Source organism: Poromitra crassiceps (assembly GCF_964638095.1).
Source record: "Poromitra crassiceps genome assembly, chromosome: 9".
Lineage (NCBI taxonomy): Eukaryota > Metazoa > Chordata > Actinopteri > Beryciformes > Melamphaidae > Poromitra > Poromitra crassiceps.
In genome coordinates, this window is record NC_139630.1 from 44,530,624 (window position 1) to 44,558,271 (window position 27,648).

General features: G+C 44.5%; 1 protein-coding gene across 1 annotated transcript in view; it reads right to left on the reverse strand.

Moving 5' to 3' along the window:
• Positions 1–16: 16 nt before the first annotated feature.
• The window catches only part of ezrb (ezrin b), a 53,987-nt gene continuing 26,355 nt past the window's right edge, over positions 17–27,648 (reverse strand). Inside the window, exons 4-14 of the mRNA XM_083643468.1 lie at positions 25,865–25,960; positions 19,776–20,050; positions 18,512–18,595; positions 18,225–18,371; positions 14,694–14,790; positions 13,124–13,287; positions 10,266–10,396; positions 7,698–7,858; positions 4,623–4,715; positions 2,682–2,921; positions 17–1,927 (exon numbers count right to left, since the gene is read on the reverse strand). Of these exons, the coding sequence (XP_083499594.1) occupies positions 1,763–1,927; positions 2,682–2,921; positions 4,623–4,715; positions 7,698–7,858; positions 10,266–10,396; positions 13,124–13,287; positions 14,694–14,790; positions 18,225–18,371; positions 18,512–18,595; positions 19,776–20,050; positions 25,865–25,960 (1,653 nt within the window). The 3' untranslated portion in view covers positions 17–1,762. The remainder of the gene's footprint in view (positions 1,928–2,681; positions 2,922–4,622; positions 4,716–7,697; positions 7,859–10,265; positions 10,397–13,123; positions 13,288–14,693; positions 14,791–18,224; positions 18,372–18,511; positions 18,596–19,775; positions 20,051–25,864; positions 25,961–27,648) is intronic.

Sequence of the window (27,648 nt, forward strand, 5' to 3'; positions counted from 1 at the left end):
CAAACCGGCCTGTAATCATAGATTTTTATTGCCAATTATGCTGAACACCTCATTATAAAATCCTGTTCAAATACAAAGGCCAGCAGAGCTGTTTGTGTCCATTACAGTGTCAGTAAATGCTACTCTAGTCCATGTCCAGAGAGAGGAGAGCGAGAGTTTTACTGTCTGGGTTGGTGCTTTGTCAACCCAACCCTCACTTTAAGCTCAGTGGAGGGAATAATACTCAAATTAAACAGAGGTTGTTTTAAGGTTTTTGAATATAATCATGTTGCACCTTGGCTAGAAAGTGATGGCCAACTGTCTTGGATGGAACCCTACAGAAGCTGCAGAGGGACAGAGTGTAAAGGCCACTTGGGAGAGTAAAACTACACAACACACGTGCTCGTCTCTCGCTCCACGGCGACATAAGGAACACGGACAGAAATAAAATAGGTTAACCTAAGTGTCCCAGTCCACACATCCCAGTCCACACGGTGCTCTGAAGGTGTCCCAGTCCACACGGTACTCTGAAGGTGTCCCAGTCCACACGGTACTCTGAAGGTGTCCCAGTCCACACGGTACTCTGAAGGTGTCCCAGTCTGAAGGTGTCCCAGTCCACACGGTACTCTGAAGGTGTCCCAGTCCACATGGTGCTCTGAAGATGTCCCAGTCCACACGTCCCAGTCCACACAGTACTCTGAAGGTGTCCCAGTCCACACGGTACTCTGAGGGTGTCCCAGTCCACACGGTGCTCTGAAGGTGGGAATGTAAAGACATTCTCCGCATGCTGAGAGCAGCACCATGAACTGCATGGCAAAAAAAACAAATCGAAAGTACCTAGCTAGAGATCTCCTTAACCGATTTGATGGCATGCAGCTGGATGTTTCCTAAAGTATAAAATAATAATTTACAATTAAATCTCTTTAATTTAGTGATCTAAAGGAAAACTTATGGAACATAAAACTGTTATTATTTTGGTCAATATATAGAACCTTTGAAACATATTAAATGTTCTCATCATTAGTAGATAGCAAAATAGCAAAAATATACAAACCAAGATGAAATACCCTTTTTTATATGTCCCATATACAGTATAAATATCAAACTAGCCATGATTTTAAGCTACTGTATAGCAATATTAAACATAGATGGAAGTGTTCAAATATGGAAAACAAATACAAACAACATACAATGTTCTCCTTATCCTGTTTCCCCTTTCTGAGTGGTCCCTGTGAAACATCAATGTCCTTTTCCACCTTCCACCACAAATGATAGACATGATAAAGAAGCTAGGCTTTGATTACATCTTCTATGTGCACATCATGGAATAATAAGAATACAATTTGGCTATTCCCACTACTTATCATCACACCCTCTGGTTAAAAACAATCGTGATTTGGTCTGAGCCCGTCAAATTACACACAATCAAATACACAAATAAGATTTGAAACACTAAGAAGAAAGGAGGGTTTTGGCACTAAAGTCTTCTCAAAAGGATTTGCGAAGCCCTGCACACAGCCAGGCAGGCTTGTAACAGCAGTCTGCCTCTCTGTTGAGTGGCGCTGAACGCCTGCCGCTGTGCTTATACTGCTCCAGTTTGGGTTGAGTCTGCAAGTGGTGTGTGTGTGAGTGTGTCAGCGGGAGGGCGTTAGTAGCGAGGGCTGGTGACCATTCAGAAAGGGTGAAGTGGTTGAGGGGTGGCCCGGGAGGGGGTTAGTAGCGAGGGCTGGTGACCATTCAAAAAGGGTGAGGTGGCTGAGTGGTGGCCCGCGCCACAGGCTTCTTATAAGGCCTCGAACTCGTCGATCCTCTGCTTGGTGTTGCCCATTCGGATCTGCCGCAGGGTCTTGTACTTGTCGCGGCCCGCCCGCACGTTCTCCGAGTGGAGCAGGTCGTTCTGGGTCTTCTTGGTGTCGTCGCGCGCCTGGGCCAGTTCTGAGCTCAGGGCCTGAGGGGAGGGACGGAGAAGAAGAGATATCAGAGGCGAGCTCCAACAAAACAAGCAACACAACAAATAATCCAATAATAAGACCTTGAACTCTGACCTTTGACCACCAAAATATAATCAGTTCATCCTTGAGTCCAAGTGGACGAAAAAAAAATCCATCAAGGTGTTCCTGAGATATCGCATTAACGAGCTATCAGCCACGGCTATCACCGGGCGGAGGCAGGCTATCACCGGGCGGAGGCAGGCTATCACCGGGCGGAGGCATACAAATATTTATAAACAAGAAATATAAACAAGATCTAGGATAGACATCCATCGATCTATACGTCTATTTTTGTTAACATACTGTATACAGCAACTGATCCCTATGCTTGATCAGGATCCTCATTCTCTGATCCATGTCAATCTTTAACACATCTCAGTGGTTCTCAAAGTGGGGTCCGGGGACCCCCAGGAGTTCTTGAGGGGGTTCCAGTGGGTCCTCAGCAAAAAGGGGAATCATTATTTTTATAATATTTCCATACAATGACAGAAGGTATGACTATTTTGGTCATGGGTTTCATACACTTTCTGTAATAAAACTATAAAAGCAAACATCTTATCGGATGGGGGACCCTGGGACAAAATCTTATCAAATGGGGGTCCGTGGTCTAATTTGTGTCAGTTTGGGGATCCTTGATGTGAAAAGGTTTGAGAACCACTGAATGAGTGAGTGTACAGTATGTGTGGTGGTGCGGGGAGGCTTGCTCCTCACCATGAGCTGTTTCTGGACGCGCTGGTTCTTCTCGGCCTCGGTCAGGCGGTCCTCCTCGTTGCGGTGGTCATTGTAGCCCTCTGTCTGCAGGTCGGCGCTGTGCGTGCTGGACTTCTCCTCGCTGTCGCTGTTGTCGTCCATGTGCTCATACATGGGGGGAGGGGGAGGGGGCGGCGGCGCGGTCATCACCAGGCTCAGCTCCTCCTTAGTCTTCAGCAGGTCGTCCTGGGCCTCCCTGGCCTGGTGGGAGCGGGAGAAACGACAACAGAGACAGACAACGAGGGTGAGATTAGGGCTGGGCGATATGGAACAAAAATCATATTGCAGTATTTTTTAGGCTGAATGGCGATACACAATATATTATCTCTGTATTTTCTACAAAGTGGGCTAAATTGTAGCCTAAGTGGAAGTAGCCTAAGTTGTAAGTCAAAGCCACATGTGAGATGTCACAAGCACTTTTATTCAAACAAGACTGTGATCAAAATAAAATGCAAAGACAGGGTTCCCTTCCTTGGTGCTTTCACAAAATATTCACACAAGGAAATCTTTTGATAAATAATCATCAGTAATGTGAATGTAAAGATTTATCAGCTGTACATTGGTATCGGCCGATATTCGCCTTGTCGACTGCTATTGGCCTATCTAGTCTGGAGCCAAAAGCTACAGTTCATGGTCATCCGGTAAAAAAGCGGAAACGGCCATTGCAGATCTGACGGATGCGGAACGTTTTTGTGCTGCAAAAAATGATTGTGCTCTGAAAACAAGGCGTCATATGAACGTAAATACATGCGATGCAAGTTATCTAGCTATGTAGCTCCAAAAATCAAACCACACCATACACACCATATAAAACCATCTTTCTATGGGGGAATGAAAATACTGGGGGGGGGAAAATCAATCTTGTGCTGGTTAATGTTCAATGCTCATTCAAAGATAGTCAGTGTGATGAAGGGCTGAAAGACTTTAAAACAGTTCAGTTGTGTTTTTATCATGAATATTTCTTTGTTTCCCTGTCACAAAAGGGCAAAAAACCAACCAACCAACCAAAAACATTGGTATTGGCAGTGGCTATCGGTCAAATTGTTAAAAATCAGTATCGGCTCAGAATTTCAGAATCAGTCATCCCTACCATTAACTTTAGCTGAGCATGATGGAGTTGTCTGTGTGCTTTACTGTAATTGACCATCTTGTTGTTATGTTTGTAAGTCCTCCAAGCAGGAAGAACTTCTGACTATCAGATGTTAACATCTGTCTCCTTATTCCCATAAACCCAACATCTGTCTCCTATACCCTTGCATTTTGGGTTTTGGATTACTGGACTACATTGTTACTCGTTACAAAACGCACCACAGTTCTCTTGGAACAGAACTCTGTGTAGGTATTTGGTGCCACCAGAGTCTGAATGGCATTGTTGGCACCTGGTCAAAACCAATGTGAATAATCTGCTCCAAACATGCTTGGTGTGCGTGCGGCGCGCACGACAGAGCGAATCAAGTAACAGGAAGATATCCACAGAGATACACTTTCATCTACAACACTGAACATATCCACAGAGATACACTTTCATCGACAACACCTGAATACCTCCCTATGAAATATTATACCTAGATGCCAAGATAGTATTTATTGTTGCATTATACTGTACTGCCACCTGTAGAAACACGCTCGCCACACTAGCAGCTTTGTTTCCATCATTCTTTACTGGATTTTCTTATTTTTTCTCTTTTAAATTGATCAGCATTAGGGTGTGTAATTATGTGACTACTAAGGATGTCATTAGCATATCATTTATTAACAAGGTTTCCATATTGTATGCATCTGTATTTTTTGAGTGGGTTATGAAAGTTCTAAGAAGTTTATTTTTAAGTGGAGTCCTCATAAACATCTAGGTGAATCTACTGTACATGTAGGTGGTGGATGAGTTGTGGTTGAAGCTCTCACCCTGTGCTGCCAGGTGTCGGCCTCCTCCTCCTTGCGTCTCTTGGCCTCCTCCAGCAGGGCGATCTTGGCTGTGTGCTCTGCCAGCTCCGCAGCCTGAGGCAGAAGAGCAGGAGGAACACTTATTACAGGGGCTGTATTCAACTGGGTAAAGAGCATGGCTCAGGGCTTTTAACTCATTGAGTGCCAGCCACTTTTGGAGAACGGATGCTCCCAGTGCCAGAGTTTCAGAGCGTTTTCAGTGATTTCTCGAGGCCCACAGAATATTGTGTGATATTACTATGTAAACACCGAACACGCACAAAGAACGAGCTGACTCTATTGTATCATCAGCAAAAAAAAGTTTATTGATACCATTTTCCGTTCTTTAGTTATGAGCCGGAGAAGTCGTTTTGAGCAAATACAGGCGTTTCAAATTAGAAGCTGAGTTATTCCGCCTTTTGTGAAATTAAGCATTTCAAGCACATTCACTGACTCTGAAGATAATATTTTCTGATGTAGTGACGTGGTGTAGTTGTGTGGTGCCTGCGTGCCCCACCCCCCTCTCCCCCCCCTCAGCTGCAAACTCCTCCCCACACTAACACACAGCCACATGCACCCAGTCTATTTTCGGAGTGCTCCGTTTTTGTGCGTCGGCTCCCAGCGCGACACGGAAGAGCCAAACCGGACTGCTGAGAATGCTTTGGCCCTTCGGCGTCGGGTGCTGCTTTTCTGGCGGCTAATCGTGTGGAGAAACTATACAGCAGAGACAGAGGGGCTGAGTTGTGGGCGCGGATTGACTGCTGTTAGCTACAATATTTGTACAGGAGATGCCTGAGGCTTTGATCCACGTCAAAAAACGCATTTGACGTCGATCGACATCCTTGGCACTCTACGTCACTATTTACTTTGACATCGATCGACGTCCTTGGCACTCAATGAGTTAATTGGTTGGAATGGTTAGATCTATTTTTAAAAGGCATTTTCAGAAAATGTGAAAAAATGAACAACACGTAACTGGATACAGACAGTTTTGACTGGCACTCCTCCCAGAACAATCGTTTGTCTATTTTGACTGGCACAACCTCTGAGATGCCTCCTTCAGCAGACATGTGAATTGTCTGCTTATTAGGATCCATTACTGTGACTGTTCTGCATGAGAGACTTTTTCACTGGAACAAATTCATAAAGTCTATGAGACCTATAATAGCATTTCAAGAGAAGGTCCATTAGGCACTTCCTTTCCTTTCCTTTTTTTTATTATTATTTTTAGCTGGGAACACTTAATAGATGCTAATAGATGCTTATTGGATGCCTTGGTCTTGGCTCTTGCTGTTGCTAAGCAACAGTTATAAAATTAAGCAGTTCTTCTCATTTCAGATTGGCTGAATCATTAAAAAATAACCCAATAAACACACATAACGGTTAATTAAAATTGTAATGTTAAACTGCAAATCACCACTCATATTGCTACTTATGTGTCACTTAGCAACTACTTTATTTAGCCACTGTTAAAGACTACATTGCTAGCATGAACAATTATATTTAATTATTACAGATCGCAGAGTAAATTACTTCTTGAATATTAGATTTTGATTTTATTTGATTGCAATGGTATGTTATCACCATTTTATAAAAGCAATTTGGCACGAAAGGCAGAGATTTACAGTGACTTTTAAGAGCTAAGACGGTTTTAACTACAGTATGCCTCTTAACTGTTCTAAAACCTCTGTGAAAACCAGCAGCTCATGGGCTAATTAAAAGCCTGTCTGAAGCCTGCTGCTCTTTTGCAAAAAGTTACAATCATTTCAGCGTTCTGAGCACTAAAAACATGCCAGGCCCTCAGGAAAGCACAATAATGTGCCATTTCCTTGAAAATGACATAACAGAACAGCCTCTGAACAGCCTCCAAGGAAAAGTGGTGCATTCCTTCTGACCACCGCAACAATGTGAACGGCTTCTTTCAGCAGACTCATCTAACCAGAGGCACAGCCTTAAACAGTGCACCTGCTTTGTTGCTCACTGTGTGTGTGTGTGTGTGTGTGTGTGTGTGTGTGTGTGTGTGTGTGTGTGTACTGTCTGTGTCATAATGACTGCGTGTACGTACACACACACACACACACACACACACACACACACACACACACACACACACACACACACACACACAGACGCACACACACACAGCTGTGCACAAAAGACTGTAAAATTGCTGTGGGAAAAGTGTTGAGCTGGCAAATTGGTCTCTCAGAGAAAAAGACTTGACACTTTGTGTGTTGTTGTTAATATTAACTTATCTGCCCTGGAGAAATGTGGGGGCTAAACTGTATTCCAGACATTGCTCAAAGTCTATCTTGATGTCTTCTCGCTCATTGTCAGTAGAAGCTGTATGGTGACTGAATCCATTAGTCAAGCTTGTTAATAGGCTTAAAGCACAAAGGGGGCAGCAGCAGCAGCAGGTGTCTGTCCGTCTTATAAAACAGTCAGCAACTGAATGTGGAGTAAGAACCTCTCCAGGCAGCTTCTACAGTCAGGGCTATTAAAGTGAAGGTGGGGCTAGGCTGGGCTGTGGGTGGTCTAAGCAGACTGGACAGGCGTAGGCGTGTGTGTGTGTGGGGGGGGGGGGGTTTGGAGTAATGGGGTGTGGTCTAGCTGGACATTACAAAGTGGTTTTGTCTGGTGCTGAAGTAGCCAGGCTGAATGTTCCATGCTGCACTGTGCCTGGTACAGACCTGGACACTGTGCCTGGTACAGACCTGGACACTGTGCCTGGTACAGACCTGGACACTGTGCCTGGTACAGACCTGGACACTGTGCCTGGTACAGACCTGGACACTGTGCCTGGTACAGACCTGGACACTGTGCCTGGTACAGACCTGGACAAAAGAACAGCTCAAACCACTGTCAACACTTCATTTATCTTATCCTACAAACAAGTTAAACAGCATGGTGCAGGTTCAATCAAAAACCTGCACCATGCTCTTTAACCACTATTGAGCAGTGTTTTAATGAAGGAACAGAAGGGCTGTAAAGCAGTAGGTGACTTGGTGAGCAGATCCCCATCCCCCCCGAGTAGAGCAGATCAGAGCTGATACTGACCAGCTGTTCCTGGCCCTTCATCTGGTCCTCGGCCTGGCGTGCCAGCTCCTCTTTGGCCAGCAGGGCTTCCTGCCGCTCAGCCTCCAGACGAGACGCCTCGTCCTCCGCCCGCCTCCGCTCCTGCTCCAGCAGCATGGCCCTCTGGATTTGCTCCTGCAGGTCTGACACACAGGAGGGACAACATGAGGCTAACGCCTAACGCCAAGCCAGTGTACACAGACACTAAACCACACCAAGTCTCAATGCTCACTGCTAATACAATGTAAAAGGAAAGAGTGACATTTCTATTTAAAATGCCCTACTAAAACAAAGCCATGGTCATCTGTGACTTTGATTCAACCAGAGATTTTCTAAGCCACCCATTTAGTTTAGAAATTAAAATGGTCTTGATTCTTGCTTGTTTTGATCAGTCTTGCAAACACACAGTATCTATGAAGGCATATTTAATTTACATTCAATTTAGATTATGATCTATGTCATTTAGCTTTCAACAGCCATGTGACAATACCCATCTCTGTAATATCGAAGACCCCTCTAAAGTTAGCTCACTTTAGATTAACAGATTTAGTGTAAATTAACTTTCAAATAACTATCTTCCCTAATGCTGCCCAGGTGAAGCTTCTGGACATCAGGACAGTGCTACCAAAAATATGAATAACTCTTTGCTGTACATGCATTGCCCAAGACAAGTATCCCATAACAGATAGTGTCCTGCTGAAACTTCCAACCATGAATGATTCCAATATTAAACTTACAAACAAGCTACGCAGGCTACTGCTAAAGCATGTGATGAGAAACGGGGAAAGCAAAGACAATGGTCCAATTGCATGTAATTCTCCTTAAAGTGCACTAAAGTGACTTTCAAATACTTTCCCATGACTGTGTAAGCTTTCTGCTGCTCATACTGTATTCTCCTGTGTGACAAAGCAGCCTCACATCATGGCATTGCAAGCAGGTTAAAACAAACACTGAGAATAATTTGCAAGTGTTTACAACACGAGGAGGAAGCGCGCCATGCTTCTGACGGCTCATACAACAGGTGACCTTTACTGGGGAAAGTCAAAGTCCAACAAACAAAAATCCAGGAAGTCTTGCTTCATGTTTCTCCTTAAGTGGTGCAGACAACCATGGAGAAAACCAAGGCAGGGGAAATAATATTAGGTATGTACTAGGGGTGTCACAATATATCGTCCCACGAAATTTCGCGATAGTAAAACGTCACGATATGTATCGTTGAGATGAAATCTCATATCGCAAAAAAAAAAAAAAAAAAAAAAAAAAAAAAATTTTTTTTTTTTTCAAAAAATAGACTAAGAAACGTCTTTGTTTGTTGAAGTTCAATGTGTGGAAAGTAGTTCAGTTGAACAAGTCTCTGAAGAGACACATGGGAAGTTATACAGGAGAGAAACCATTCAATTGAGTTTCTGGCAAAACTGTTTACTTGACAGGAAAAACTGAAGATGCATAAAAAATAGATTAAGAAAAGTCTTGTTGTTTGAGTTTGAAGAAAAACTGAAGATGCATAATGAGAATTTATACTGCTGAGAAACCTTTTAGTTCAAAGTAAATCTAAGTGACGGTGTAACTCATTCTATTTCAAGATAAGCCTTATCTCCAATCTCATGTTTTTTCTAGTTGTTATTGTAATAACAATTTCCCACAACAGCATGTTTTGTATTTGTGCATTTCAAATAAAATACTACTTTTCCAGTCATATATTGTCATTATTCAAGTTTAAAAAAATATTGTTAAAATCGTATCGTATCGTATCGTTATCGTGAACCCAGTATCGTGATACGTATCGTATCGTGAACTGAGTGTATCGTGACACCCCTAGTATGTACTCTTCGAGCATCCTGGATTAAGTACTTTATGAGCCGCGCCTGAGCAAGGTGTCCACTGAGGAAGCCTTGTAGTCATGTCTATCTATCAGCCTATTAAATCACACATGCTGCCGCCTACCTGTCAACAGGATCAAGTCAACAAACAGGCCAACTAGGGAGTATACAGTCAAGTTCCACAACTAGTTATTATTTGCATGCTATGGTTGGAATTAAAACGGTGCACCTACCACCAATGTGATCAATAACACACTAAAGAAGAAAAATAATAATCTCAAGGTTTCAATATAGGCTACTCATTACATTACTTCTGAGGTAATCCCCTGTACATAACAATGTTAGTTGAGTGTCCAAAAACCACCTACACACATAACCACATCAGGTACACATATATTCTGTGTACTCACAGATAGATACATACACACATTACACACACACACACACACACACACACACACACACACACACACACACACACACACACACACACACACACACACACACACACACACACACACACACACACACACACAACCCCTTTGAAGAATATAACATTACAAAATAAGAAATGGATTTATTTTAACGTTTTATTTATTTTCACAATAAATTTTTTAGGGGTACACGTACCCCAGTTTGTGATCCACCGCTCTAGGGTAAATGATGAGGCACTGATAACCCCTGAGGTTCGTCCTCAATGCTGCGCCCCTCCCCCCTGGGTGGCCCTTACCTTTCTCTGCCTTCTTGGTCTTCTCCTCAAACTGGTAGAGCCTCATCATCAGCTCCTGCTTCTCCCGCTCCATCTGCTCCTTCTCCTTCTCGATGGCCTCCCTTTTCTTCTTCTCGTTCTCCAGCTGGGCCCTGCAGATAAGAGACCGCCACCGTGAGCCACAAAGACCGCTGACGTAGCCCGCACAGAGTTACGGCTAACAAGCGCTGGTTGTAGGCCACGTGTACACAGACTCTCACAGACTCACACAGGGTCAGATTCCCTTTGCACGGGGAACAGTGCGTGCTATATCACCAAAATGACCAAATCAGAATGCTATGTCATTCACTCGTCTTGTGCAATGAGTGGAAAGCTGCCTAATAGCACTGGTCAGAAAATAGAGCAGTGTCAACCCGAGGCTCTAGAGCCACAAGCGGCTCCTTTATGGGTAGTTGTTGGCTGCTTTAAGTCCTGCTTAAAACAAACAAACAAACAAACAAATAAATAAATAAATAAATTAGATGAAGGGACGAAAGGGAATTTTTGGGGACTGTGGCTCTTGCAAAGATTTTTTTTTGTCAATGTGGCTCCTGAGTAGGGCAAGGTTGCGGACCACTGAAATAGTCTTTTTGCACCTGTCATGGTCATGCATTATGCAAATTATATGTAAATAGAATAATTTTTCCCACGTAAGTATTTGCCCGCCTTGAAACTGTGCCAAATTCACGTCTCCTCACCAACTCACAACTAAATTACTTGTGGCACTTATAAGATCCTGTGAAAGGAGAGACTGGCCATTCAAAATGGCTGCTTTCATTGCGAGCACCGCCACCAGCAAGCCAGTCAAGCAAAGGGAGAGGATTTTCCAGCCTAGAATCTAGATCAGATCAGAGAGTGCTCCAGTTATAATGGGCACTTCACGGTGCAAGGGTGCCAGTCATGGTGAAATTAGTCTTAAAGCTCAAGCACGTAATTTGCATTTCGCAATTGGTGATGAAGGGGCTGTTTGCATGTGCAGTGCTCTTTGTGGGCTTATTTCCACAACTTGATTTGCATAAACTTGTCAGTAAATAAGACAAAACTCTATATACTCTTGCCGCAAGCAACTGAAGTGCAACAGAATATGCAAAAACTGTCCTCGCAACATAATCTTAGTGAATCTGGACATCAGTCTCTTGCCTAGAACTGTCATTGTAACATTATGCTAGCAGGAAGACTGCTGGGCCTAGCAACCTAATGATGAAGTTTCATCTGATCTCAGTTTCATCTGATCTCTTCTTTGACGACTCATCAGAGAGCATCTTGTGACCGTTTTGACCCAGACTCTCATAAAGACTGACCACTGTGAACTACTGTGTGTCAACCATAAGTCCTTCAGCTGAGGACGGATGATGTCATGGTTCCCCCACTGGTATTTAGTGTGTGACAGGCGGGGTGTTACGTCACCATGTTTGAACAGCTGTGCAGGACACACTGGCCTGACAGCAGTCGCTGAGACCAGGGTCGCCATCAATTCACTGTCAGTTCAACCAATTCACGAAGTGGATTTCCTTCCAAATCCAAATACTGAGAATCCTTTTTATCAACAAGGTCCATGTGGCCTATCTTGAATGGAACGAATGCTCTATTATGAACCAATGAAGAGCAGGTTGACTTTTCGTGTTGAATTGAATGAAGTGAAAGTGGAATATGGCCGACCCTGGCTGAGAATGGCATCTGACCCTGGTAAAGCTGTTTCAGTCAACAGAGAACGGGGTCATGCTTTTCAACCCTAACCCTGTGTCCACTGGTGTTGATGACCTCATCCTACTGCTGTATATTGAAAGAAATACATAAGGAAACTTTGGCAAATAAGCTCTTGGCGTTGCCCAATGAGATGCTCAGTGGGTGTTATCTCTGTGTGTTCAGTGCTTATTTCGTTTGCCATGTTAATGCTTTAGCACACTGTGTACAGCATGTGTAGTGGATGCTACAAGCTACCGGTACTTTGTTTTCATCACAAAAGCAATTACTCAAGTCTTTTCTTTGCACAATATTGAATTGTTCAAAATGCTCATTTGTCAAAACTGCCAGTGTTTTGGAACGCTGCCTGCGGGCTGAGAAGATGCATGTTATGCTCACCACCATTAAAGGATAAGGCCAGTGTTTTTTAATAAAACAAATCCTACGGAAAAACAAACAAACAAACAAACAAAAACACACCAAAGAGTCATGCCGTTGCTCTGGGCAGCAGATTTCCTCATCACGATGCACCAGCTGACCTTTTCCTCAAACAACTTAATAATCCGGCTGTAAACACCTTAGCACATCTTAGGAAAGTAGTTATGTAGCACCGAAAATAGTCCCCGGCATAATTTGTTCCCATTTGAATTTGTAATAACAGTCTGACTTTGCATGGTAACAGTTAGCGATTTAAAAAATGTAAACTATGTCTGTATTTCAAGGTTTTCAGCTTACAATTGGAGCCAATTATTTCCGGGTTGAAGGCTAAAAGCTCTATGTTAGAAGTCAGAAAGTAACGGGAGTAGAGCAAAGACATTGTTGATTTTGGTATTTTCATAGGATTTGTTCACGTAAGCAATGCATAAAAAAACAACACCACCAGCTTTATACTTTAAACTTAAAAACAGACTAGTGTCATATTGCCTGATCTGTGAATAAAAGGGTGGATTCCCCAAAAAATTGCTATTTAATTTTGCTGGATTTTATCTCATTCTTTAAAGATGTTTACCTTCATGTCAGCAACCGTTTTTGTAACAGTGACTATGACATTTTTAAGCGATCCATTTGGAATGAAACTCAAATAACATTCTTATGTGTGTGTGATATTTGCACAGTGGTCTCTGCACGTCTTTCTATTTGTCCAGGGGTTGGCGTACCTCTCCATCTGTTTCTGGTGCTTCTCCTCTCTGGCCTGGGCCTTCATCTGCTGCACCTCGATGGTGTCCGGCTTCCTCCGCCTCATGTAGAGCTCATGGTTGCCCATGCAGAGCTGCAGGATGCGCTTGTTTATGCGCAGTCGAGGGGCGTAAAACACAAAGTCCTGGGACAACAAGGGGGGGGGGGGGGCAGACAGGAGCAATCAAACAGGAGCAGAAAAATGAACAAACACCGGGTTGAATAAGGGGGTTTTGCTGCCTGCCCATTGTGCATCTCTGATATGACTGACAAAGGGTTGGCTAGTGGATGTGAGCAGGTGCAGGGGGAACTGTTAACACTCCACACTACTGACAACACCATTAGAGACTGCTCTACTTTTACTGAAAGGCGAAATGGCTTGAGGTGCGGAGATAAGGTATATGGTGTGAGAAAGAGAAGGGTGATGGGTGGTGGGGGGTGAGATAGAAGGGGGATGGGGGGGGGGGTCCATCAGTAACAGCAGTGCTTGGACAGTAGCCAAGGCTCTGTTCTGTGTGTGCGAGATCAGACTGGGGATACGTCTAATGGTCTTGCTCTCCACAACAGAGACATATGATGCCACGGGCAAAATGGAAGGAGAGAACTTAAGTATAGACACACACTGAAAACCTTGACATTACTTACACCACTGAATGAATGGTACAGGTGAATGGGGACAGATAGAAGGGGGTTGTCTGGGTATGATGAAGGTATATTTGATGGTTCAGAGAGGTTCAGATAGAAGGGGGTTGTCTGGGTATGATGGTATATTTGATGGTTCACAGAGGTTCAGATAGAAGGGGGTTGTCTGGGTATGATGGTATTTTTGATGGTTCAGAGAGGTTCAGATAGAAGGGGGTTGTCTGGGTATGAAGGTATATTGTATGGTTCAGAGAGGTTCAGATAGAAGGGGGTTGTCTGGGTATGAAGGTATATTGTATGGTTCAGAGAGGTTCAGATAGAAGGGGGTTGTCTGGGTATGATGGTATATTTGATGGTTCACAGAGGTTCAGATAGAAGGGGGTTGTCTGGGTATGAAGGTATATTGTATGGTTCAGAGAGGTTCAGATAGAAGGGGGTTGTCTGGGTATGATGGTATTTTTGATGGTTCAGAGAGGTTCAGATAGAAGGGGGTTGTCTGGGTATGAAGGTATATTTGATGGTTCAGAGAGGTTCAGATAGAAGGGGGTTGTCTGGGTATGAAGGTATATTTGATGGTTCAGAGAGGTTCAGATAGAAGGGGGTTGTCTGGGTATGAAGGTATATTTGATGGTTCACAGAGGTTCAGATAGAAGGGGGTTGTCTGGGTATGAAGGTATATTTGATAGTTCACAGAGGGTCAGATAGAAGGGGGTTGTCTGGGTATGAAGGTATATTTGATGGTTCAGAGAGGTTCAGATAGAAGGGGGTTGTCTGGGTATGAAGGTATATTTGATGGTTCAGAGAGGTTCAGACAGAAGGGGGTTGTCTGGGTATGAAGGTATATTTGATGGTTCAGAGAGGTTCAGAGATGAGAGCAGATGCCAAATCTAGAGGAGGGTTGATACTTACCGGGGCTTTTTTGTCAATGGGCTTGATGATGAACTTCTTATCATTGAAGGAAATGTTTCTGATCTCACTCCAGGGGAAGCCGATCTTTGGGGTCAATCTGAGGGAGTGACCACATCAACATGAGTGTTACTGTGATACTGCGCCATAAGTGTCATTATGCAATAATATAGGATATTGTTATATTTGTTATATATATGTTTATGTATTTCGATTTCACCTTACACACTGGCCAATTAACAACAAAGAGTCTTATTTTAAACTAGATGAAAAAGCAGCAGCTTTCTTCAGGCACTAAACTCACACAGAGTCAAGGTTGAAAGGGCCTTCTTCAGGGCATGTACAGTAGGAAAGATCAAGAGTGGAGAACAGTGATTTCCTATATAAGCAATTAACCAATTGGTGGCCAGTTGAGAGCAAGTGAAGCAAGATTACATTAGCATATTTTCAATAAATGACATACAGAGAGTTATCAAACATACAAACATATAACCCTCAGGCTTGCAAAAACAAACACAACATCACAAAAAAGGTCTAAAATCAATTTCCTCACTGAGGCCAGGATACACACAAGCATTTAGTTGGAAATATCCAGTAGATCTCTCTCTGTAGTAATTTGTTTAGGCGGGCGGTCACCACTCACCACCCCTATTAGATTGCTCCACCAGCTCTATACCTTCTACTTTTAGCAGGCTGTCATTATCATTCTGACACGTGTGGAAATGGCGTGCCATAGGAGAATCATTATTGTTGGTTCTTTCTTATGGCATATTTGTGTTCAGCCACTCTTATCTTTCAAACGCCTTATTTGAAACTACTCTTACTATTTACATACTGAACAATTTCCTGTCATTCATTTGGATAGATGGGCTCATATAGTGTTACAATGAATGAATCTCTCTAACTCTTCATCGAGTGTATGAGGGATGAACCTGGGTCGGGTGTGGCCGCCGCCGGCTCTCCCACTGTGCCAGACAAACTGATCATTTGGCTCATCACTGAGTAGTACTGGTGGTGTTGTCATATCACTGAGTAGTACTGGTGGTGTTGTAATATCACTGAGTAGTACTGGTGGTATTGTAATCCAGTGGTGCCGAGCAGTGAAACTCTACTGTCAAAGCCTACTGCCTAAACTGGAATTTCAATCAATTAGTGACCCTGACACATGCTTGTGGAATGGAGAAGAGAACGTGGAAGTTATCTCAGCAATTCATTCAGGACTTCGATCAGCGTCTTGAGGTTCCTTAAGCTGTGCCTTGAGCTATCTTTGGACTCGTGTTGGTGAAGATTACGGCTGTAGTCATGCGGTTTAGAAAGATTCGCTCAAAGCCTGTGGTGACTTAGAAGGAAGAGGGGTTGATGTCATTATTAACCTAAGTCTCTTTGACTCAGAATTAACTTTCAGGGTGCAAAGGGTCTCAAATTGTGCAAATAAAACCGATGTCTTGAGGTTTCACGTACTGTTGCAGCCAGGATATATACCAAAGTTACTGGGGAGCCAGTCAAAATAGTACTTTACAACATTATCCGACGATGTGTGGGAATTTGCAACTATTTATCAAAATGAAATCCACCATTATTTAAAACATGTGAATCATACATTCTGAGTGGTCAAAGAGATCTCTAATGTTACAGTTAAGCTGTGTGTGTGTGTGTGTGTGTGTGTGTGTGTGTGTGGCTGGGGTGGTTGCTAAGAGGAAAGCAAATATTTCCCATATAAAATGAGCAGTGGTGCAGTCAGTGGAGCCGGAGCGCAGAAGGAGTTAAACCCAAACTGAACTGTGCCTATCTGTATTGTGGGCCTGCTGCCCTCATTGGAGAGTCTGTGTTGTAGGTTAGCCGCACATTCTTAAGTGCCGCACAGCTTGAAAAACCAGTCGGCGTAGCCATGGTTACAGCAGAGGGCACCGCGGAAGAGAGGCATTTCTCTTCTGATCCCAGGGAGCGCATAAAGAGACAGACTCACACAAGGAGACACAGTGTGTTGCTTACACGGCCTCTATCCTCCACTGCCTTGCTACATGACATGTAGAGGTATCACACACTACAGTGACGTTAAGAGTAAGGCCACCAGACTAACACTGGCACTATATCAGCTATAAACACTATGAGAAACAAATGAAAACGGAACAACTTGTACAACTTCTGCTGATAGGAGGCAGAGAATCAGACAGTTAGGGTCCAGTTAGTCTCGCTTGCCAGACTTGCCCTCTGTAAGGAAACGGGCTGCTGGTATAAGCTCTGCCATTGGTGGCGACCATTTCAGTCGCCAGCGGAAGAAAATCCCTTTCCGCTCCCTGCAAGCTCTGCGATTGGCGAGCCTCAGTAGAGGGGCAACACAGCCTGGTAGTCAATAACACAACTCAGCCAGCGGGGGCAGTGCAGAGTGCGGCTGGCAGGGTTAACACCACTGGGTCAGTGACTCAAACTAAAGGCAAGCTAACTGGGATGAAGGTGGATGTGCTTATGACTAGGGATGGGGATCGTTCATTTTTATTGATATTGATACTATGTTTGAGACTGCTTAACGATCCATGTCTTTATCGACACCACTATCGATACTTTTGTATTATTTTGTTTAGTTTAACAGCGGTTGGCAGGTTGATTTAAATGACATGACTCATCTCTCAAGACATAACGTTACATTATAGGACCTCCCTACTCCCTAATTATGGCAGTATTCCCACAGGCCGGGCCAGGAATGGTACTTTTCCATCCAGCAGCCACAGGGCATCCCTAAACTACTGGCTTCACTTCTTCACAGGGCATCCCTAAACTACTGGCTTCACTTCTTCACAGGGCATCCCTAAACGACTGGCTTCACTTCTTCACAGGGCATCCCTAAACTACTGGCTTCACTTCTTCACAGGGCATCCCTAAACTACTGGCTTCACTTCTTCACAGGGCATCCCTAAACTACTGGCTTCACTTCTTCACAGGGCATCCCTAAACTACTGGCTTCACTTCTTCACCATGTGGTTGGTGGTTAGCTGCCAAACTGTCTGGCTGAGCAGACAAATGGCTCACCCACCACCACAACCTGCCAGCATTAGGCTGCTGCCTGCCTGATAATGTCACACCCACTGACTGTGAGCTACAGTATTAGTCCTCCATACATACTACATAGTTGAACCTTTGGTCTTGGGCTTAGCAAAATCTAAAATAACTAACTAACTTTGAGTGCAATGCCAAACAGTAAAGGTAACTTATCCAAGGAGATACAAAAGAGAAATATTGACTTATTATTGTCCCTCTGTCTGCTGAGAAACAGAGGTGGGTAGTGATTAACTACAGACATGGACCTGGATCAGCCAGTTTGCCTCTGTGTTACAGGCTTGTTGCAGGGGGCAGTCTAAGTCCAGACTATACACTAACAACAGGACCTGACCTGTCCTGTTTACTGCTGCCAAGGCCTATCAGAATGTAGCGCTTACTTCCTGTTTACTGCTGCCAAGGCCTATGCCAAGGCCTATCAGAATGCAGCGCTTACTTCCTGTTTACTGCTGCCAAGGCCTATCAGAATGCAGCGCTTACTTGTCCTCCTTCTCATAGATGTTGAGGCCCAGGGCGTCCACTCCCAGCCACAGCTCTGTGCCCTTCTTGTTCTTGATGTCAAAGTAGTTGACTCCATACATTTCCAGGTCCTGGGCGATCTTCAGGTACTCCAGCATAGCGTCCTCCCTGCAGGAATGGACAGGACTCAGGGCTCAATAATCTCTCCACGTCCTTCTGATACTGCAGAATGCAATATCTACATTGCACAATATTATTGTTTACATTTAGTGCACACATTTCTATAGAGGTGCACATCACACACTCACTTCAGCATGCCGCCGTGCTCCTCATGCCACACCTGGATCCTCTCCTCCCACTGTTCTCTGGACAGCTTGTGCTGCTCCAGGACTCTACAGGAAGAGGAAGGAAGCCCGTAAACATCAAATAAATCACAATGTGTCACTCTCATATCTTTGGTTATATAACTGTACTGTACATAACTAACTCATGTGACGTCTGTCACATTATCCAACGAGTAGTTTCAGCCAAGCAATCTAAATGGTCAAAAATGGTGTTGATAATTCCTACAAAGCACAATCATGACAATTCACATAGGACCACAACCTAGGAGAGATGCGTAAACAATTAGCCTAGGGCCTAGCCCTAGCTTAGCATACCAAATACTGTAGCAACCCGGGTGGTGCCATTCACACTGAAATGAACCCTTGTCTATCCCTGGTCCAAGGGGAGTTGAGCAACCCGGGTTAACCCTTTCATACCCCAAATGAACCTGAGAAAAACCCTGGTTGGACCCTTGGTGTGGAAGAGGTATAAGTCTCAGGCAGTGGCTGTAATACAGCTTTGAGTTGAATCATGTACTGGTGCAACCAAGGAGCTAGTTAGCGATCTTTATTGTTTTCTCCCTTTTTTATTCTTGAATATTGATGCTACAGTACTTTCAAGAAAACCTTTCAGACTTCACTTTGTAATCTGATTACTCACTATGGCTATTAAAATGAATCTTGAATCTAGAGAGCTTCACAAGTGGTAGCTACTGTAGGATCATGAAGGGAAAAAAATGAACAGTCAAAGAACTTTATTACCGATAAATTATGCTATGTGATGTCAATAAGCTTCTCACTCGTCTGAACTCAATCGGTGAATCCAGCTTTCTCTGTGAGCTTACTCTCGCTCTGATGTGTCTCTAAAGTTTTGATTCGTCACCATCTGTGTGTGAAGTATTTTTCCTGTCAGTATACCCAACACCCAAAATGTATTTGGGCAAATAGGATAAATCCACATGGTTTCAATAAGTAGGGATGGGATGCTTATATAGACGGTTTTAACTTGACAACACAAACATTCTAAATTGTCCCTAGCTAGCTGTTGCAGTCTGATTCTAATACAATAGCTAGCTAATAGTTGAACTGTTCCCTAGCAACACAGTACTGTGAAAACTGTCTATATATACTAATAAAAGATTGGCGTATTTTTTTACATAAATGTGTGTAGTGCAGCTTTCACTCTTGGGTTTTAGTGCTACAACAAAGCTTCATTCTTCATTGAATGTACTGGAGTGGTGCATCTCACCGTTGCGGCAGCAGGCGGTCGGACGTGAGGTATCCGGGCCGGTGGACGTCTTTGGTGAAGTCTCCAAACTTGGCCTGGACGGAGTAGGAGGCCAGCAGCACAGCGGTCTCCGGAGGGCAGTAGACCTCGTCACTCAGGATGCTCTCCTTCACCTGCAGGAAGAACAGCTTCTGGGTGATGTCCTGGATCAGCTCCTCAGCCACGTCCTCGGGAAAGAACTTGGCCCGGAACTTGAACTGCAGAGGGTTCTCCTTCTTCACGTCCTGGGACGACACCTGGGGAGGAAGTACAACATGTGAGACTAACATATTGTTGTACTTAAACAATATGATAATGTTGTGAATCTTAATGTTTTGCACTCTTTTGTAATGACACATTTCAAAGATGTTTCAAGCAGCTTTAAAGGACAATTATTATTAAGGCTGCAAGCAGCGATGATGGGGCCCTCGCACCTTCGTGCACGTCGGGATGTTGAGCTATCGAGTCATCTTGCCACACCCAAGCCCAAGACCCATATCAGATAGAAATCCTCACCCCTTCTGATGTGTGTGCCAGGTTTTGTGAGTTTTCAAGCATCCTCAACACCTCAAAAACAGCTTCCTGTTATATGGCGAATAAAGCTTCACTATTGAGCATCATCAAGGTCTTAAGCAGTTTCAAGGTCTTGATTTGTTTTTATCCAAGCACTTTCAAGTACTTTCTAGACCTGTGGCAACCCTGAATATAATAAGTAATAGTTATTTATTTATTCTTTACTGCATTAAAAAGTGGAAATAATGTCTTCTTAATTCTTGAAAAAGTGAAAATGATATCTTAGAGCGGCTAATAAAATATCTCAATTACACTTTTCAGTAATTTACCATGAATTAATAATATGGTCCCATAGGAATTTGAACATGATCATTAAGTCATCTTTTTTTTATCAATGACCTTGGAATGTGATTAAAAAGACCGATACAGTCATTGTGTCATCACAACAACAAAATAGTATGGGGGAAAGCAGATTGTAATATATTGCCTTGTTAGGTTACAGCAAGTTCTGTAGTTCTATACATGTAGGTGCATTGCCCTCACCGAAAGGGAATCTGTCATTTGCATACGGGGAAAATACAGTTGAATAACAACATAATGTGCCTCCTCCTTTAATTTGCAAACAGGAAGCAAGCGGACTTGATGAAGAGAATGGGGCAGTTTGAGCGTGGGCAAACTGGGCATTGTGCTGATGAGTTGCTGTGCAGCGCAGCCTCAGTTTGAGCGTGGGCATTGTGCTGATGAGCTGCTGTGCAGCGCAGCATCAGTTTGAGCGTGGGCAGTGTGCTGATGAGCTGCTGTACAGTGCAGCATCAGTTTGAGTGTGGGCAGTGTGCTGATGAGCTGCTGTGCAGTGCAGCGTCAGTTTGAGCGTGGGCAGTGTGCTGATGAGCTGCTGTGCAGTGCAGCATCAGTTTGAGTGTGGGCAGTGTGCTGATGAGCTGCTGTGCAGTGCAGCATCAGTTTGAGTGTGGGCAGTGTGCTGATGAGCTGCTGTACAGCGTGTCAGTTTGAGCGTGGGCAGTGTGCTGATGAGCTGCTGTGCAGTGCAGCATCAGTTTGAGCGTGGGCAGTGTGCTGATGAGCTGCTGTGCAGTGCAGCATCAGTTTGAGTGTGGGCAGTGTGCTGATGAGCTGCTGTGCAGTGCAGCGTCAGTTTGAGCGTGGGCAGTGTGCTGATGAGCTGCTGTGCAGTGCAGCGTCAGTTTGAGCGTGGGCATTGTGCTGATGAGCTGCTGTGCAGTGCAGCGTCAGTTTGAGCGTGGGCATTGTGCTGATGAGCTACTGTGCGTCAGCACACTGTGTCCAGTTTACTGCTGCTGACTGAGCCCAGCATCACCTGTTCTCTCAGCCTGACCCTGTTTATGATTCTAAAGTGCAAAAGAAACCTGTTTCAAAATGTCTCTATTATGGAAGATAGAGCACTCAATTAAAAGCCTGATTAGCAACAGGTCAAATTCTTAATTGTTTCAGTCAGGAAGACAGACAAAAGCAGGTCTAAAAAAGCACTGCAGGGATCATATACTGCAGCTACGCTCTGCACAATATGCAAGAAAAATCATATTGTCATTATATATAGATATTGTGATTGCGATATGAGTCACGATTTTAGTGGGAATGCTAATTTTTGGATTTCATTTTCACTGAAGAAGAAAAAAGCATGTCCCATTTACATCTGGATATGATTTGTAGCCCGGGGCATCGTTGTAGCACCACAATGCTTCATTTAATAGTATGTTGTGACACATTTTACCTTAGAGCCTGAACACACCATACGCCGAAGCTACGCTGAAACACTTGGCCATATTTTGATATCGATATTGATTAATTGTGCAGCCCTATACAAAAGCAAACTTGAGCATCTGGAATTCTGCTCATTCAGTCCACACACAGGCTGGTGTGCATCACTGTAGGTACAGTAGGCACACACCACAGGCTGGTGTGCATCACTGTAGGTACAGTAGGCACACACCACAGGCTGGTGTGCATCACTGTAGGTACAGTAGGCACACACCACAGGCTGGTTTGCATCACTGTAGGTACAGTAGGCACACACCACAGGCTGGTGTGCATCACTGTAGGTACAGTAGGCACACACCACAGGCTGGTGTGCATCACTGTAGGTACAGTAGGCACACACCACAGGCTAGTTTGCATCACTGTAGGTACAGTAGGCACACACCACAGGCTGGTGTGCATCACTGTAGGTACAGTAGGCACACACCACAGGCTGGTGTGCATCACTGTAGGTACAGTAGGCACACACCACAGGCTGGTGTGCATCACTGTAGGTACAGTAGGCACACACCACAGGCTGGTGTGCATCACTGTAGGTACAGTAGGCACACACCACAGGCTGGTGTGCATCACTGTAGGTACAGTAGGCACACACCACAGGCTGGTGTGCATCACTGTAGGTACAGTAGGCACACACCACAGGCTGGTGTGCATCACTGTAGGTACAGTAGGCACACACCACAGGCTGGTGTGCATCACTGTAGGTACAGTAGGCACACACCACAGGCTGGTTTGCATCACTGTAGGTACAGTAGGCACACACCACAGGCTGGTGTGCATCACTGTAGGTACAGTAGGCACACACCACAGGCTAGTTTGCATCACTGTAGGTACAGTAGGCACACACCACAGGCTGGTGTGCATCACTGTAGGTACAGTAGGCACACACCACAGGCTGGTGTGCATCACTGTAGGTACAGTAGGCACACACCACAGGCTGGTGTGCATCACTGTAGGTACAGTAGGCACACACCACAGGCTGGTGTGCATCACTGTAGGTACAGTAGGCACACACCACAGGCTAGTTTGCATCACTGTAGGTACAGTAGGCACACACCACAGGCTAGTTTGCATCACTGTAGGTACAGTAGGCACACACCACACGCTGGTGTGCATCACTGTAGGTACAGTAGGCACACACCACAGGCTGGTGTGCATCACTGTAGGTACAGTAGGCACACACCACAGGCTGGTGTGCATCACTGTAAGTACAGTAGGCACACACCACAGGCTGGTTTGCATCACTGTAGGTACAGTAGGCACACACCACAGGCTGGTGTGCATCACTGTAGGTACAGTAGGCACACACACAGGCTGGTGTGCATCACTGTAGGTACAGTAGGCACACACCACAGGCTGGTGTGCATCACTGTAAGTACAGTAGGCACACACCACAGGCTGGTTTGCATCACTGTAGGTACAGTAGGCACACACCACAGGCTAGTTTGCATCACTGTAGGTACAGTAGGCACACACCACAGGCTGGTGTGCATCACTGTAGGTACAGTAGGCACACACCACAGGCTGGTGTGCATCACTGTAAGTACAGTAGGCACACACCACAGGCTGGTTTGCATCACTGTAGGTACAGTAGGCACACACCACAGGCTGGTGTGCATCACTGTAGGTACAGTAGGCACACACCACAGGCTGGTGTGCATCACTGTAAGTACAGTAGGCACACACCACAGGCTGGTTTGCATCACTGTAGGTACAGTAGGCACACACCACAGGCTGGTGTGCATCACTGTAGGTACAGTAGGCACACACACAGGCTGGTGTGCATCACTGTAGGTACAGTAGGCACACACCACAGGCTGGTGTGCATCACTGTAGGTACAGTAGGCACACACCACAGGCTGGTGTGCATCACTGTAGGTAGGCACACACCACAGGATAGCGGACTCGAGCACCTTGAGAGTAACAGTTAATGGAGGCTAGGCACCCTGTGTTTGCTCAGGGACAACAAGCGGAGAAAACTAGAAGTAGTTTATGGTGGTTCACAAAAAGTTCACACTCTTGCCAAATAATAGGGCTCCAGCTGATTACATGCAATGCCCCGACACCCAGGCCAGCAGAGAGGGAAACCAGACAGGCCTTAACAATTAGCTGCCATGCTGGAAGCGGAACACCGTGACCACAATACAGCCTGTGAACACAGACACAATACGATGGCTACTGAGTGACTAAGTGAAAGGCAAACATGCCGCAGCACTGATTTACACTCCCTTCAGAAGAATGCAGCTTTTCTCTATCGCCGACACTATTTGGAAAGGTGTTGCAAACGCTGGGCAGTTGGAACATACTTTGATCACTTTGAGATGAGGGTGAGAAGACCATGATGTAGTTGCATTATCTGAATATTTTGTGGTGCATTAGGCATCATGAGGGAAGGCAAAGACAAATAAGAAACCCGCTAAGATGGAAGCACTATGGGCAGTGAACACGCCACTGTCTGTGGCGTGTCTTACTGCTTTATTGCTTGTTGCCTCTTGTTTTTTATTTATATATCTTTTATTTTTTGCACTATGTTGTAACGGAGCCTACAGCACAAGAATTTCACACGTGATACTTGTACTACGGAGTGACAATAAAAATCTTGAATCTTGAAGATCATAAAATAATCATCCTTAAGGTCCATTCACACTTAGAACTATAACTATAACTATAAAGATAACTATTACAAGATTTTAATTGATAGAATGGGTCTGCTCTGGGCCTGTGTAAGCCTGAGAGTCTGGCTCTGCTCTGGGCCTGTGTAAGCCTGAGACTCTGGCTCTGCTCTGGGCCTGTGTAAGCCTGAGAGTCTGGCTCTGCTCTGGGCCTGTGTAAGCCTGAGAGTCTGGCTCTGCTCTGGGCCTGTGTAAGCCTGAGAGTCTGGCTCTGCTCTGGGCCTGTGTAAGCCTGAGACTCTGGCTCTGCTCTGGGCCTGTGTAAGCCTGAGAGTCTGGCTCTGCTCTGGGCTTGTGTAAGCCTGAGAGTCTGGCTCTGCTCTGGGCCTGTGTAAGCCTGAGACTCTGGCTCTGCTCTGGGCCTGTGTAAGCCTGAGAGTCTGGCTCTGCTCTGGGCCTGTGTACGCCGGAGAGTTTCGCGAGAGTTGCGTTGTTGCAGGAAAAATCAGCTGCAGTTGGACAGCCATGTTTCACTTGGAGGAACGAGAGCGTAGCTAAAAGATTTAGAAAGTTATGGCTGAATATTATGGTTGAATATTATGACTGAATATTTCGCTGATTGCAGGAAGATGGACGAGGCATTTGAATACGATGGCAGCCCATATTTCTTTGAGCCGGAGTAATGCTATATGGATACAAACTATGGTGCCGGGCATGGAGAGGCAGAGAGGAGCAGCAACAGGCAGAGAGGGAGAACATGCTACTGCAAGGTAATACAAGAGTTCATATTCTCTCTCTCTTTTACAATAACAATCTGAGCTTGTGTCCATTGCAAAAATAAGCTTGTTTAGTGGACCTACATGCAGGCTGCTGAGGCAGGAGGAGCATCTGGGCAGAGAAGATAGGGTCCAGGTTGAAAAACACATAAATTCTCCTTTAACTGACCATGAATTTCGAATATAATTAGGTCAACTGACAATTAATAGCATTAAGGGTTACCAGTCATTTTTTATTAGTGATACAGTATGTCATTATTGTGATAATACTGTTTAGGTTTTTCCTCTTTATCTTGGCAAAACCTGAGGACTACTAAAAGTTGAGATGGATATATTCTGACAAAAAATACATTTTATTGATGTTGGATCTTACCTTTTTGTCCAGTTTTAGCCAGGTGAAATAACCTTTGCCATCCATGTACTGAAGCCCAAAGTACCAGACCTCACGTAAGCCAATGGTTTTCACCACCTGCACAGAGAAAAGGAATTGTTCAGAAGAAGCCTGTGGAATAGGGGTCAGGATCAGTTCACCTCCAGTGAATTCAAACTCCTGCTGCAAAAAACAACAACAAAAAAGTCAACGCAATAAACACAATCTACTAAATCTGACCTTACAACTCTCAAAATAGTGTATACAATCAGCAACGATAACAATGCACAACCCGTTCTTCCAGGAAAACAGAGAATGACATGAGGTAACCGCCCTGCACTCGTCAACACAAAGCCATCATACCTTCACTCTGCAACAACCAATGAAGTCATCTGTCAATTAAACCCATCATACCTTCACTCTGCAACAACCAATGAAGTCATCTGTCAATTAAACCCATCATACCTTCACTCTGTAACAACCAATTAAGTCATCTGTCGGTGAAAAACTCAAATGAATGGCTGATGGCATTGCGCCAGCAGAGCCAGGGGCTGTGAAAAGGCCTTGGATGGGTTTTTGCAGAGGCTGGCCAGGCCTGAAGAATCTAACCTTAAGGTGACATACTCAGGTACCAGACTAATCTGCTGGACAAGCCTCATAGGATTACACCTTCCCAGGCCTGAGTACGGGCCTGGCTACACTACAGTGATGATACAAGTTTAGTCGACTGGTGCAGAGGTACACTAGAAATAACCGTTGTATGCCTCCGCCAACAAGTCAAGTTGCAGCCTACATCCATGTCTGTCCAGACCCATGAAAATATGCAGTGAACGTTGAAGGGATTTAATAAAATGTGTATTTTTTGGTGAAATGGAAGTTATCACTATATTGACATGTATGATACCAGTGAATAATTTCCAGTGAGAAACATGCTGTCTTCACTTAGAGACTATTTTTTACAGTGGAGTACAGAGGACTGATAGAGAGCATCATCACACGGTACAACGACAATCACCTGAAGCTCAATATCAGCTAAACCAATGAGCTTGTGATGGACTACCAGAGGAACAGGAGGCCACGCCCCCTGTCCTGCCAAACCAATGAGCTTGTGAGGGACTACCAGAGGAACAGGAGGCCACGCCCCCTGTCCTGGCTGTCATCCAGGGAGAGGAAGTGAAGAGGATTAAAGGATTTTGGTGTCTGTGAAAGTGACAGCACTTCCACCATTTTTGGAGAATGACCCAAGGTCGTTTTCTCAGCTACAGTAAGCATAGCATTATGATGTCACAGTGAAGTTGACCTTTGACCTTTTGGATATAAAAGTCATCACTTAATAATTTTATCCAATAAGACATTTGTCTGAAAGTGTGTTATAATTGGCCTATGAATAAACTCTTGAGTTATGGCCAAAAACGTCTTTGGTGAGGTCACAGTGACCTTGACTTTGACCACCAAATTGTAATCAGTTCATCCTTGAGTCGAAGTGGACCTTTCTGCCAGAAGCAATGAAATTCCTTCCAGGCGTTCCTGATATATCACATTCATGAGAATGGGATGGACATGAGATCATAGTGAACTTGACCTTTGACCACCAAAATCTAATCAATTCATCCTTGAAAGTGGACTTTTGTGCCAAATTTGAACAAATTTACTCAAGGTGCTTCTGAGATATCGTGTTAAAAAGCATGGAACGGACGAATGTGAGGTCACAGTGACCTTGAACTTTGACCACCAAAATCGAATCAGTTCATGACTCCAAGTGGATTGACTTTGAGCCAAATTTGAAG